Source organism: Pteropus alecto, unplaced genomic scaffold (assembly GCF_000325575.1).
Source record: "Pteropus alecto unplaced genomic scaffold, ASM32557v1 scaffold7, whole genome shotgun sequence".
Taxonomy (NCBI): domain Eukaryota; kingdom Metazoa; phylum Chordata; class Mammalia; order Chiroptera; family Pteropodidae; genus Pteropus; species Pteropus alecto.
Window position 1 is genome coordinate 48,645,285 of NW_006494614.1, and position 14,215 is coordinate 48,659,499.

The 14,215-nt window shown below is 40.2% G+C and overlaps 2 protein-coding genes across 11 annotated transcripts in view; one reads left to right on the plus strand and one right to left on the minus strand.

Annotated features, from left to right (window-relative positions):
* The window catches only part of AAMDC (adipogenesis associated Mth938 domain containing), a 57,608-nt gene that overhangs the window by 27,896 nt on the left and 15,497 nt on the right, over positions 1 to 14,215 (plus strand). For 4 of the 9 annotated variants that reach the window (XM_015600511.2, XM_006926647.3, XM_015600509.2 and 1 more), the window contains one exon: positions 3,246 to 3,927. The exons of 1 other annotated variant lie outside the window; for it this stretch is intronic. Coding sequence is in view for 1 of the 8 variants with exons in the window: in XM_025042554.1 (XP_024898322.1) it covers positions 3,246 to 3,412; positions 3,539 to 3,563 (192 nt within the window). In the remaining 7 variants the exon portion in view is untranslated. Of the gene's footprint in view, positions 1 to 3,245; positions 3,928 to 14,215 lie in introns of those variants that run through there. 4 more of the 9 variants (XR_003044415.1, XM_025042554.1, XR_003044414.1 and 1 more) reach the window with 3 other exon arrangements.
* The window catches only part of INTS4 (integrator complex subunit 4), an 84,896-nt gene continuing 72,169 nt past the window's right edge, over positions 1,489 to 14,215 (minus strand). For both annotated transcript variants that reach the window (XM_015600508.2, XM_006926648.3), the window contains 5 exons: positions 10,577 to 10,636; positions 8,949 to 9,108; positions 8,580 to 8,723; positions 5,655 to 5,775; positions 1,489 to 1,890 (listed from right to left, as the gene is read on the minus strand). In XM_015600508.2, coding sequence (XP_015455994.1) covers positions 1,712 to 1,890; positions 5,655 to 5,775; positions 8,580 to 8,723; positions 8,949 to 9,108; positions 10,577 to 10,636 — 664 coding nt within the window. In that variant the 3' untranslated portion in view covers positions 1,489 to 1,711. The remainder of the gene's footprint in view (positions 1,891 to 5,654; positions 5,776 to 8,579; positions 8,724 to 8,948; positions 9,109 to 10,576; positions 10,637 to 14,215) is intronic.

Below are 14,215 nucleotides of genomic sequence, written 5' to 3' on the forward strand. Positions count from 1 at the left end.
CCTCAGTTTCCCCACCTGTAAAATGGAGGATAACCTGAAAAGGATTTTTATATAAGAAGTATTATCTGAAAAGGACCCAACATACTCTTTTCTTAGTAGGCTTTCTATAGCTACAGTCAGCAGCCATGAGTCTTAATGTTGTCTATGCTCCAACCCAGCAATCATCATGTGTCAGGGCCATGGTATTATTCAGACTGGTTTCAAGCTTCGTTTTATCTCCAAGGCAGGCACTTTTTCAGAGCATCTATTGTTGATACATGAGAACCTACTGTTAGTACATCCTTGAGATATACAAAATAGGCAAGCACACTAGAAAAGTAGGCTCTCTAGAGATGATCTTTCTTCTCTTATGACCTCCTGGACCCAGACTGCCTGGGTTCAAATCCCAGCTGTCATTTACTAGTTGTGTGACCTAGGTCAAGTTACTTAATTCTCTGAATGTCAACTGCCTTGTTTATCCAATGAAGGTAACAGTATATACTTCATAAGGTGATCGCGAGGGTTAAATGAGTTAACTCATATAAAGGGCTTACAACACTGCCAGGCACACATTAAGTGCATTAAACCAAAAGTCAAACATGCTTGATTTCAAATTCTAGTTCCATCTCTGAGTAACTGTATGATCTTGCTATTGTTGTTATAAGATTTCCAAGTACTAAATATGATCAAGTAAATTCAGATTCTACCAAGCATTATTTAATTAAACCCATCAACAACCCTTAAGTTATAATTATCTCTATTTTACAGATGAAGAAACAGAGAGCTAAAGATTTGAAGGCTCTTTTCCATATACCTCCCCTGACCTTTGGAATCAACTTAAATTTGAAAGAATATAAGCTTTATTACTTGCTGTAGTTTTCCCACCCGTGATTTAAACTCTAAGTCTCACCTGGCTGTTGTGAGGATTATAAAACATGTAAAGAACTTAGCATGGGCCCTCATCACAGAGAGGTTAACATCTCTGGTGCATTTACTGTTCTTACACCCCAGCTACACCTTTAACTCACACGCAGCCTCAACTCTGAAGCCATCAGAGATGTAGTGGAAAGTGGTTTTATTTCTTACACTGGATCCTTCTTTCCCATAATCCTAGTTCTTCTTCTAAAATGCGGCCTTTCTCTATTATTTTGGGTCTAACAATAATGGCAGGCAAGATCAAGAATTTCCCTCAGGGATGAAAATGATTCATTCTCCAGCTTTTCATTCGGTCCTTGGCCCAGCTATTGTCTGAGTTAGGGAAGGAGCTTCTCAACAAGATAATGGATGTGTGGTCATTCGGGAACTGTCTATGGTGAAAAAGTACAGCTGTGAAAGTTGCTTTGGAGTTGGCCCTGACAAACAGACTACTGCTTTAAGAAACAAGATTATGACTCCAATAAGCAGCTCTTTGGAGGTGGTATGGAAAACTGGATCTCTGTTTCACACCCAAGGAATGTAAGCATATGGTGTAAATGTTGAACCTATAGCCACACAAATTTAAGGACCAGCTTGGTGTTTTTTCAACTTTATTACAGGGAAGGATAGGGGAGAGAGGACAGACTTGAAGGTTTTTGTTTTCTTAATGAAAAATAATTTATCCTGTGTTTGATACCAGATGAGACTATAAGGGTCACATGTTTCCCCTTATGCCTATACACCATTTCCAGGTGAAATCCTCCAGGCTTCTGGCTCAAGGGTCTTCTAGGCCATGACTATAAAGACCACTTGAGCCTCAGCGCCTTGCTGGTTTGGGCATTATGTAAACTTTTACAGACTTGCTGAACGGGATGGTGCCCTCGATGCTGGTTTCCACCTGGGGTAATACCTCGCCGCCCTCAATCCAGGGGTATTTTGGAATGCGTGAACTGGAGTTATAGGCCAGCAGCAGCCTTACTTCCACTTGGCATGGTTCTGGAAAAAAAAAAGACAAAAGAAATCTTCTATGACTGGGCATGGCTAGGAATGAAATGTAAAAGCAACATCAAAGATGAAATGTAAAAGCAACATCAAAGATGGAAGCAGTAGGGTTTCAAGAGCGTTTCTCCATCTGTCCACACTCTTCCCTCTCCACACCAAACAAAAACACTTTCCCAGCCAGAATCCTGTGAGGCAGATCCTAAGCCTGTAGATGCACTGATAGGCTGCCCAGCAGCTAACGGCCATGGCTGCTGAGGATCAGAGAGTAAGCTGAACCCCTCTTCCACAAAAGCCTTCCAGCCTTAAGACAGAGGGCTGCAAGGTACATGAATGTGGCCAGTTCTCATGACCAGACACTCCTCTTCCTGCACAGCTGATCTCAGGCCTCAGGGCTGTGTGCCCCGTAAACTCTGCTGTTTTAGTGAAGAAGCCTTTGGTTAGGAAATAGTTCTGACAAAAAATTCTCCCCAGTGAACAGGAACATGTTTCAGGGACCTAAAATCATGTCTTTAAACCTTTCGTTCTTTTATGACGTGACATCTCGATACCGATCTGGTGTCTGCAAGTAGCAGGCCTCAGTAAGGTAAACAATCCTCCCTCATATTGCTGACCATTTGGATGAAGAGACAGAGACAGCTGCCCAAAGCACAGTATACTCTCTGAGTCTATAAGAAGTACTGAGGAGGGAGCCCAGGAAAGCTTTATGCCAAGCATATAACCTTAAGAATTCTTATCCTGTTACACCATGAAAGAAAGACAGTCACAATCCCAAAAAAATTCCAAGGCCCTGAGAGGTTCTAAGTGACTGCTCAAATCCACACCAGTGACAGAATTTGAGCCAAGTTCATGAACTGAAACAATTAATCTCTCTATTAAAAACGTGGCTCCGATAAGGGAAGAGGAGTGGGGGATTTCAGAAAAACCTAAGGGCAAGTGCAAAGGCCTTCTTAGTTTCATGCCTGGAGCAAAAGGTACAAGTTTTAAAGGTGAGCCCAAAGCTAAGAAGTTCAGATGGCAGGAATGAGGGCTGAATAGATCTAAATGAACAAGGGCAGAGGTCCCGAGACTTCTCAATGCCTCTCCAGAATTCCTTCTGACTTCTCCCTAGAGATCAGAGCAGAGACTGAACTGCTTTGCTCCAGGAAGAGAAAGGCTTGCAGACAGCCTGAGCAACTTCGCCTACCCCAAAGAACAGCCATCACCATTTACCAGGGTTCATGTGGTGTACATGCCGTCATAATATGGGGCCTAATATCAGTCTTGAATGTATCTGTGATGAAACCAGCACTGCTCTCTGGTACCACACCCCAGTATCAGCTCTCCCACTATGTTCTCCTCTTTTGTCCCAGACAGCTGTTGCCAATCCCGGACCAGAACCCAGCCTCAGTTCACTGCATTTTCAAGAGCTAAACCCTGGTAAAGTCGGAGGACACAACTCCACCTGGTTGTTATGCCTTCCCTTATCAGCATATAAGAATGGCAATTCAAACAAGTGCCCTCAGAAGAAGGAAGAGAGGTAAGAAAACAAGAGGGATACTGGAAGTAAGAGACAAAAGATCATCTGGGACAAATCATGCAACCTACTCATATTCTGGAAGACTATTTCTCTTATGAGATATATATTCTAACTCTCATCTTACAGAAAAGAAAATGAGACAAAGAAGTAAAATAACTTTTTCAGGATCACAAAGCAAGGGAGGCAGAATTTGGACCCCAGTCTATGTGACTCAAAGCTTCTGACCTATCAGCATCCTGCCTCCCAAAGAAGAGGCCACTGGTAGGGAGCTGGATTAGAAGAAAGAAGGCATAGGTGCATTCAGAATGCGAACATGTTTCCCAGGTCAGAAGAAGCATGGTATAGTGAACAAATAAAGGATTTGGGAATTAGGAAATCTGAGTGCCGGCTTCAGCATCACCGTGGACCAGCTAAGTGGGCCTCCATTTATGCATCGATAAAATGAAGAACAAAATCCTAATTCCCACCAGAAGGTTGGTCTAAGGATTAAATGAATTTTAATTGCACATTTAAAATCCTGTATTCAGTTTTCATTATTTACTGAGCACCCACTACATGTCTGGCACTTAGGGACTCAGATATAGAGGTATTGGGGATACAGAGGTAAAAATGAGCAAATTCTCTGCTCTAAAGGAGCCTGCATTTTAATTGGAGAGACAGTCAACAAATTAAAAAAAAAATCTGACATTAGTCACGTGCTATGCAGAGAATTCAAATATAGATTTATAATAGTGACTGGGTAGGAACCTCTCAGGGGAAATGATCCTGGATAAATTATAATTCTTCCGGCTCAGGATGGCCTGGATTGTAGCCCTTGTTCAGGCGATGACTTGCTGTGTGACCAAGGGCAAGTCAGTAGGCCCCTAGGGGCCTTTCAAGCTCCTTTGAGCTCAAGCATACTGTGATTTGCAAGCGCCCCCTCCCCGCCCTGCCCCCAGCCTTGCCTCTACACAACAATGCTGTCCCACAGCATTTTCCCCATATCTAGAATCCGTTCACCAGAAGAGATTAGAGTAAGGAATTCTACCTTCCTGTGGGACTAGAGGTTTGGCGAATAGTGCAGAAACATTGCAGGCAGCAAGAATATGAGATGAGGGATGCTAAGGGAGACAGATCCTGGGAAAAGCATTGCTGGATGCTCCCTCAATTCTGCCAGGCTCAGGGTCACTAGACACCCAAAGGGGCTGCCCTGACATTCAACAGTACCACCTTCTTCTTTGTGAAAACTTTATAAAGTCATCTATAACTAACACCTATAACCTAACACCCCTGATAGAAGGAAACCATTAATAATGGCATTGAATAGTTATTAATGTATTTAAAAACACAGTGAAATAAAATTCCAGAAGGCAACCACCTATTTCTAAAATAAACCAAATCTGGTAGCACTAAACACCTTCTCTTCCAGTAACAACCATTCTTCTGAATCATCCTGAATGATTTAGGAAATACCAGCGAGGCCGAGTCTCCCCCACATTTTAGCTTCTGCAGACTGAGTCTCTTTAAAGTTTCCAAAGCAACCTTACACGCTTGAAATGTAATGTCTTTGCCCTTGTGTTGTCTCATTTTATTCTTAGGAATTAAAAAAAAAAAAAACTTAAGCAACCTCCCTGACCTTTCACAAATTATTGAGGCACTATGCAGTCACTGTATGGGAGAGTAAAGCATAAATAGATCATCTTACTTTGCGTTACCCCACAAACCAGCTCATGTGGGAAGGGAGGGCAGTAACCATTGTCATTTTACTTGTTTTGGGGAGAATAAACTGAATTGTTCATATACAAAAAGAATGATTTTAAATTTTTGGTAAGAAGTACAAAACTGATTCATTTCCAGACACAGCTCTTCTCAGAAATGACTAGTAGATTGAGAATTATCTTCATTTAAAAGGCGAGTAAACAGATTTAATAAGGGAGAGTGGGTTGTCCAAGGTTACTCAGCAAGTCAGTGGCAGAATCAGGACAGGAAAATAGTCTCCCGGCATCTAGCCTCAGGGGTCTTTCCATGAGACTCCATTCTATTGTAATCTACATATCTTCTGACAATATCTTATGTCTCATGCAATCAAAGCAATGTAGCAAATTAGTCTAAATGTACCCAGTTTGAGATTTTAACCTCCTTAAGAAATCATGTACAATCTTTAGCAGGCCTGATTCATCCATGCAAAAAACCAAATGCCTTAGGGTGAGTGTGATCCCCAGGAGCATACTTTCCTGCCCACCCTGGCTCACTGACCCCTTACCTGTCCAGGCAGTGTGGGAGAGATACACCTGAGTGATGAGCCGGTGCCGCCCTGGGCCAGGATTCCTGAAGTCCGCAGGCTTGGGGTGAATCATCTGAGCCTGGCCATCTGGATATAAGACCTAAGAGATAACAGATATGAAAAAAAAAAAAAAAAGAGGCAGAAGAGCCATAGCCATGAGCTTTTAACGAAATTGCTGGTGACAGCTCTTGTGAACACCAAAACAAAAGGAAAAGATGACACTAGCCTTAACAAAAGACTGCTCCTTGAAGGGAGGGCAACACTGCTGACATCTCTATACCCTCTGCCCCAGCACGAAGCAGTGTTTGGTAAATGTTTCCTGAATTCATGATGAGAGGAATAAAGTGTCTCTCTCTATTAAGGACAAAGATAAGGTAAAAATATTAATCCTGACATGAAAAGTCTTCCAGGAACCCCCATCAGGATGATTCTCTCTCTTCCTGGCTCTGAATCATATCATGGCCCAGCATCCATCACCATCCACCAACTATTAAGAATAATTTTGTAACTATATTCTGTCTGCTAGATTAAAAGCGGCTAAGAAGCTGTTTATCAGTCTCTTTCTACAGAGGCAGTGTTCAATGAAGGGTCTGCTCAAATCACAGGCCAGTTCCACAAATCTCACAAACTGCCACAGAGTTCCTTCCTCGGCATCCCGGGGGGCTCACAGCTGTCTGTGGAAACAGCCTATTACACTGCACAGTGTACAAAGGAACAACGTGAACAAATGAAGCTTATTCTAGAATTACATAGGACAGGATCTGCACGATGTAAATATACAGATAATGGCAAAGTAGGGAACCACATGGGTCTTTCAATTTGAAATTCGGAGACATGTCTCAATCCACCCGCCTCATAATCTCATTCATCTCTCCTCAGATCTTAGCTCCCACCCCCAATTCCACTCTTCTCTTTTAAAGCTGCTACTTGCCACTCTATCTCCAGGCCCCAAACTACAATCTACTACAACAGAAGGATGCTGGCATTCCAGCTTCCTGATCCTTGTTATCTTTAAAGACAAAACTTGGGCTTCAGTTTTTAAAAAAAAGAGGGGCAAAGGAGGGCTGAAATAGTAATGAGCATGGAAAAGAAAATGATAAAGGTAACAGAATCTCCCAGAGTTCTCAGCAAAACTTTTCGTGGTGAAAGGCCTTGACCTCCCTGTGCAATGGTCGCTGGAAGCCTGCCTTTATTCCTCTACTGCTCCCAAGTGCAGCTCAGAAGTCTGTCAAGTAGGTCAGGGGAAGAAAACAGCCATATGAATTACATTCTGAATTTCAGAAAAACTAAAAAACCACACCTCCTCTATCATCAGGTATAATATAGTAGGCCTGAATTAGGCTAACTGAACTGTTATTAGATGAAGTTCCTATAGGGCATGCTTTAAAGAACTGATATACATCAGTTTAACAGAAAATGTAATCTCAACGTAATCTCAGCCATGTTCACAGCTACATCCCTAGCCCCTAAAGCACTGTCCAGAACAGGAATTCAGGTATGGTGACTGGACTGACTTTTACAGTCAGTAGAGCTGCCCCATGACCAGAGAGTGAGTTTCTCATCTCCCTGACTGTAGAGGTATCCAAACAGTTTGGCCATGAGTGTAGTGGAGGTGCTTTGGAGATTTTTCAGTAGAGTTCAGCAGATAACCTTAAACAATCTGCCTACAATCTCATTTATGCCTAGTAAACTTTTTTTCCAGGGACAACGTGAAGCAGTGGTTCTCAACCACAGCTGTACATTAGAATCACGTATGAGCTCAAAAAGAAAAAAACACAAAACAACAAAAAACTAACCCATGAGCCCTACTCTTAGAATTCTGATTTAACTGGTGTAGATTGAGGCCTGCGCAGTACTTTTTAGTGCTTTCTTAGTAATTCTGAAGTGCAGTTAGGTGGAAAACCACTAATGTGGGCAGGCGATGCGGCGGGGGCACCAAAACAAAAAACCACTGAGTACAGCCAGCGCAGAATAAATGGTAAGCTATACAGTTTCTTTCTCTACTGTCACCACAGGCAAATATTACCATCTTCAGGGCCTGATTCATCTTTATCTCTTCCAGGAAGCCTTCCCTGTCTGCACCAGGCTATTTTTCTGTCCTCTGATTGCCAATGCTTGCATTCCTACTTTTATTCATATCTCTTCTGCCCAGAACACCTCCTTTTCCCCTTATTCTTTGCTCGTATTCATTCTTTCAGATCTCACCATGCACCAGCATCTCCACAAAGCCTTTTTCCCTCAGCCTCCACCAGTCTCCAAATAAGTGCCTCTCCAGAGTATTTTTTAAAATATTTTTTAAAGTATATTTCAAATTTTTGATACTAGTCAAAATTTGGAATAACCCTGTACGTGAAGTAATTCTCCCTCTACCCTTCTAAGATCTTGACTAGAACCATGTATATGTATCTCACTGAAACTGAGCATCCTAAGGACAGGAATTCTGACATATTTACCTTTGAAACACTAGCACATAGCATATGCAATAAGTAAACATTACTGCATGAATGGAAGAATGGACAGATAGATGGATAAATGGATAGTACTCTTTGTGGGGCTTAATAACAGAATGTCTAAACTGATTAGTGTCTCTACTTCATCTCTCATGTCTCGAATAGATGTCTCTAACTTGGAAAAAAATACTTAGTGACTGATTTTTCCTACCTATAAATTTTCACCAAGCTGACCTGCTCACAGCTTAAAAATGACTTGTTACAGTATGCTTATAGGCACAAAAAGACCAAGTCTTACCCTCACATTATAAGAATAGAAAGGGCCCTGTCATTTAGTGAATCCTTACTGGGTACCAGTTTCTGTCCCTCAGGTAGGGACTAAAGGGGTGCTAAAGTTATATGCTTCGACACAAAGTCAGTACGTAAGTTCCGTGGGGACCAAACATTGACAAACCTGGACCTTCACGGTGCTCTGAGGATCCTGCACATGTTCCAGGGTTGCATCGACATCCAGGGCCACCACCAATCCAGATGTAAACCGCAAAGGGTTGTCTGACTCGCCTGCCGGCTCAATAATGGTGGCTGAGGCTTTGTGGATCTGCGAGCAAGAAGAAAATACAATGATTCCAAAGGCAGGTCATCCCTGGGCAACAAAAAGGGATCCTTGCCTTTTTGTCTCCTTATCTAATGGGTGGGCATGTGAGAGTCACTCACAGGACAGGCTCTAGCCCAGCTGCCCAAATAGCAAATGAAGATTACCAAGGTGAGCAGTTTTCGCTCTATGGACAGACTTGCCCTAAAGGGATATGACACAGACCCTGACCTGCTCTGGAAGGGGGAGATGCAGGAAAGTACTCTGCCGCAGCATGGTCTGTAAAATTTTGACTACTTCTGCAGGTTTGGAAGTCATGAGTCGAGGCATAAGGTCAAGAAGTTTGTCCACAAAGCTGTCCTGCAGGTGGGGCAAATCAGCGATGAAACACCTGGAGAAGCAAACAGAAGCAAATGACTATGCATTCATTCACCACAGGCTAAGCCCCAAACATCTGCCAAGCCCCAAGACAGAAAAAGTGACTGAGATGGCCAGGTACCTAGCTAATTACACCTTAAGGACATGATCATCATAATAGCCTTGTTTACTGAAAACCTATTATGTACCAGATATACTCTTAAATGTTTTACATCATCTTATTTAATCCTCCCAGAAATCCTATGTACTGTTAGAATTATTTTTCCCATATTGTAGACTCGTTAATTTAACTTAACAGATATGTCTTTAGGACTTACCAAGTGACAAGTACTATTCTAGGAACTGGGGACATAACAGTGAGCAAAAGAAATGGAAATGCCTATCTTAACAGAATTTATATTCAAGTGATAGGAACACTGAGACTTAAAATGATGTTGCATTGAGACTTTAAAAGTTAAGTAACTTATTCCCAGCTCTGACTGATTCCACAGTACTTCTACCTTGTGGAAGGGGATCGGCAAAAAATATTTCACTGAGGAGGTGACCTAAGTGTATAGGGCCTCAGAGACTGAACTAAGAAAGAATGAGCAGCTCTAAACAGAAGAGGAACTTTGGTAATTCAGAGCTGTGACCTTTCCAAAAATCTCTTCAATGTAACTGTGCAAAAACAGACAACTTTAAAGAATTTAAAACCAAAAGTAAGGCATAAACTTAGTTCAGATTCGAAGCCAAGATCTTAAAGAGCCAAGGTAGACTATATCATTTGCTAGAGAGGAGCACCTATTGGTGAAGGGTGGTACTGCAACCCAGCCTTATAAAAGCTATCCATTCATTACCCAAATGGAATGAGAATAAGTATAGAGTCACATAAATCTCAGGTTTGGTAAAGTTCATGCGGGTTGGGAGAAGAGGTGGCGAAATGAAATTAATCGAGTGCTTTAAAATCCTATAAATGCCTTCTTCGTGGTATTCTATTGATGGCATGCCACAGGTCTGGTCACTACCTGGACTCTCACTATTTCACCAAGCCTTCTGCTCATCTACTGCATCTGTTTCAACTGATTTGCTTCCTACATAACTCTGAGAAAGCAAATCATTTCCATAAAATAAAAGTTATGGAACAATCTTTTGTACATTAAGATCAGTGGTTTAAGAACAGACAAGTTGTGACTTTTCGACAAAAGAGTTCATGAGTTTTCCCATATAATACTTGTCTTTTTATGGCCCAGCTGAGTGCTGAATCCAAATGACTCTTGATGTTTTTAGTAGTCTGTTGCTGAATGTTTAGGTCTGAAGCTAAGGTTAAAGAAGGTTATACACCACTAAAGAAAATACACAAATTAGGGTTCACTGTCAAAGATAATAGCGTGGATTCTTGGGTTAAATCAAGAATTCTTGCTTGTGATCACTCTTGTCATTCTAGAGTGCTACTCTCGGCATAACCAAAACTGAATAAGCTAGAAGAGTGATGAAATACTTACCTCTGAAAAAAGTCCACTTCCTGTAAAAATTTTTCACACATCCCAAATAAGGGGTCAACTCTATAAAAAAGAAGAAAAAAAGGAGCTTCTTTGTGAAATCTGCCAACTGAGGAGTGAGAACCAAAGTCTGAGAAACCTGAGCCTACATGAAACACGAGCACATTACACTATTAAAATTAACTCTCAGAGAAACAGAAGACGGCTAATGGACTTAGGGGAAGTATTTTTCAGGAACCCAAGACCTGATTAAAACTGCAGTGCCCATGAGGCTCAACAAACATGCAAAATTAAAGACTCATCACAGGCCACACTTGGCACCAAATTCATTCAGGATATAGAAAGGAACACGGCTTGCAGGCAGTGCAGTGTCACATTCCTCCTCTGAGAGAGTCCTTGCAGCAGTCCATTTAGCAGTCCACACAGCTGTCTGGGAGATCTGACTCTGTGGCTGACAGCTTGGATGTAAGGAGATGAGTGTGAAATGAGTGTGGAGACCATCCTCATGTTCCAAAGGTGCTAATATTTCTTGAAACAACCCCATAGGCATATATCCCAGCCTTCCTACAAGGGATATGCCCAATTACAAGAACTGGTGCATTCAATAAAGTCCAAAGCTATGGTGCCTGCATCAGATTGTTATAGTTCATTTATGGTTCCTTCTAGTCTACATGCAATTCTCAGAGATTTTTACCACAGCAGTGTTACCTAGTAATATAGTTGATACTATCAGGTTTCCAGGGAACAGACCTAGAAAGTTAACCAAAAGTCAAATTCTCATGCAGAAGGGCAATAGGTTTTGTTAGTACTTTGTCCACAGACACAGACTATATTCTTTGCTCTCTATCTTGACTTCTTCAGCGTCATAGTACTTAAGAGCACTTCATTTCAGTACAAACATACTGCATACGTAATCTAGGCAACATGTTGGGCTGATATAACTTATCACACAAGATATTTTTCCTTTTGATCTCTGTGCATTTTATTTCTTGTAATTTCTGCATAAAACTTCCAATTTATTTTCATTAATATATTACTCACTGGAGAAATAAAGTTCCAGTAAAGAAAAACAAATACTCTTTTCCTTACATAAAAGCATGTCAGAGAATGGTGTCAAGGTTTTTGATAACCTAGTTTAGTCTTTCTAATAAAATGAAAGCTCTGTGAGAGTAGACTGTATTGTTCATCGTATACTTCCTGACATAATCAACTATTCAATAAATATTTGTTGAATGAAAGAATAAATGAGAAATGGCAAATGGAAACTTACTCTACAAGCAACATTCAGTTAAATTGTTTTCCTAAACTGGTAGCACTTGAAACTTTCTTAACTCTGATAAACTACCAGAGTGGAACAGAAATTTGATAGTGAGGTTAACCAACCAACAACTGTCTGGGGTGAGAGGGCTGGATGGAAGAACTCCAGCTGAGTAGAGGCTGAAAGGAAAGCAATTTGTCTAAGCAGCTTAGAGAGCTTCCAAGCAGTAAAATACAAAGAGATTTGAGAACTTTCCCCAAACCCCAAAACAGAGCAGGCAGCCTCACCTACATGCTACATGAAGTAGAAATCTACCACTAAGAACCCCTACTCTTTCCTTGGTGTGAGGAAGGAAAGCAGTGGAAGAGTGAGGCCCACTAGGGAAAATCAAGCATTGACCTACAGCTGTGGGAGAAGCTTACACTAATTACCAATTGAAACTAGTCTAGACTTTCATTTACAAGTATGAAAAGACAATGGCAAATTACTGGATGTTATAAGGATAATCACGAGGAGATTGTAAAGGCAAGAAAGCAAAGAAACCTTTTAAAAATTTTTGAATGAGTAACCACTGTGAGATTTAAGAGGAGATGTGAAAGGCTACTGCATTGATAGAGCAAGAGAAAATGCTACAAAAAAGGTACAGAGAAGAAAGCACACTTTGAAATAAACAGTAGTGTCCCCTTATCCACGGTTTCACTTTCTGTGGTTTCGGTTACCCGTCGTCAACCATAGTCTGAAAATATTAAATGGAAAATTCCAGAAGTAAACAATTTCTTAAGTTTCAAATTGTACACCATTTTCATTAGCATGATGAAATCTCATACTGTTCCACCTGGGACATGAATCACCCCTTTGTCCACCCCTGTATCCACACTACATATACCAACCACCTGTTTTTCACCTAGTGATCATCTTGGTTATCAGATTGACTGCTGAAGTATCACAGTGCTTGTGTTCAAGTAATTCTTATTTTACTTAATAGTGGCCTCAAAGCACAAGAGTAGTGATGCTGGCAATTAGGATATGCCAAAGAGAAGCCGTTAAGTGCTTCTTTTAAGTTGAAAAAGAATGTATGTGGAGGAGAACACATAGTATACATAGAGTTCAATACTATCTGCAGTTTCAGGCACCCACTGGAGGTCCTGTAAGATATCTCCTGTGGATAAGAGGAAACTACTATAATAATAAAATCAAACAATCAAATACTAGAATGAAAAATGATGAAAACTGAAATGGTAAATTAAGAAAGCATATTGAAGAATTTACTCAGAATACAGTCAAAGAAAAAAAACCCTGAAATTATGAGAGAAAAGATAAGAAAAAATAGATCCAGAAGATAACAATATCTAGTATGAGAGACTGGACTGGATGGAAAAAGTAGTAATTAAAGAAAATAATAGAGGGGGAAAAAAAAAACTCATGTTCAAAACAGAGTTGAGACTTCAAAGTCCCAATGAAGGTCACTAAGACTATCAAAAGGAAACACATACCTAGACACATCCTGGTGAAATTTCTGAATTCTAAATAGAAAGAAAAGTTTACAGCTTTGAGCCAGTAAAAATAAGCTATTTATGAAAGAAAGAGAACCAGACTGACATCAAACATCCTAACTGCAACATTAAGTACTAAACAGCAACACAGTAATATTTACAGAGTTCTGAAAGAATTCCATTTATGTATGAGAGCAAAAGAAAGGCAGTTTCAGACATGTAAGGTCCCAAGGAGTATACTACTTATAAACTTATTCTGAAAAACAATTAGTAGAGAATGTGTTCCAGTCAAATAGTGAGTGAAAACAAGGAATTTTAAAAGGCAGCTGTAGGATAAAAAGCACAGTAGTAAGCAAGTTGGAGCTAAATAATTTTTAAAATATATGTATAAAGATTAATGCATATTTTAAGAAAGAATTCTTAAAATAAGAGATATATTATAAAAACATAAGCTGAAACTAAATTCCAAATTAAACAGTATGAGGCAACCAAATAAAAGCACACTAAAACTTTCATTTTGATCTGAGGTGATCTTGGTAGAAGTTATCATAAATTCCATTTAATTCTTTTATGATGATATAGTTCAATATATTGACTAAAAATATAAGACTAAAACTATTATTTAGACAACTAATATGAGCTATCATGTATTTACTCTGAATATGTCAGGCAATATTTTTAAAAATTTACATATAAGTATTATTATCTCGGTTTAACTTAAAAGGAACAAACTGAGGCATAGAAGGTTTAAGTAACATGTCCAAGGTCACTAAGTTTGCAAATGGTGGAGTCAGTATCTGAATCTACGCAACAAGTCACCGCAGCCCTCTTAACTACTACATTCTGCCTCTCACTTGAATAGGTTAGAATTAGGGTACAGAACGTTTAAAC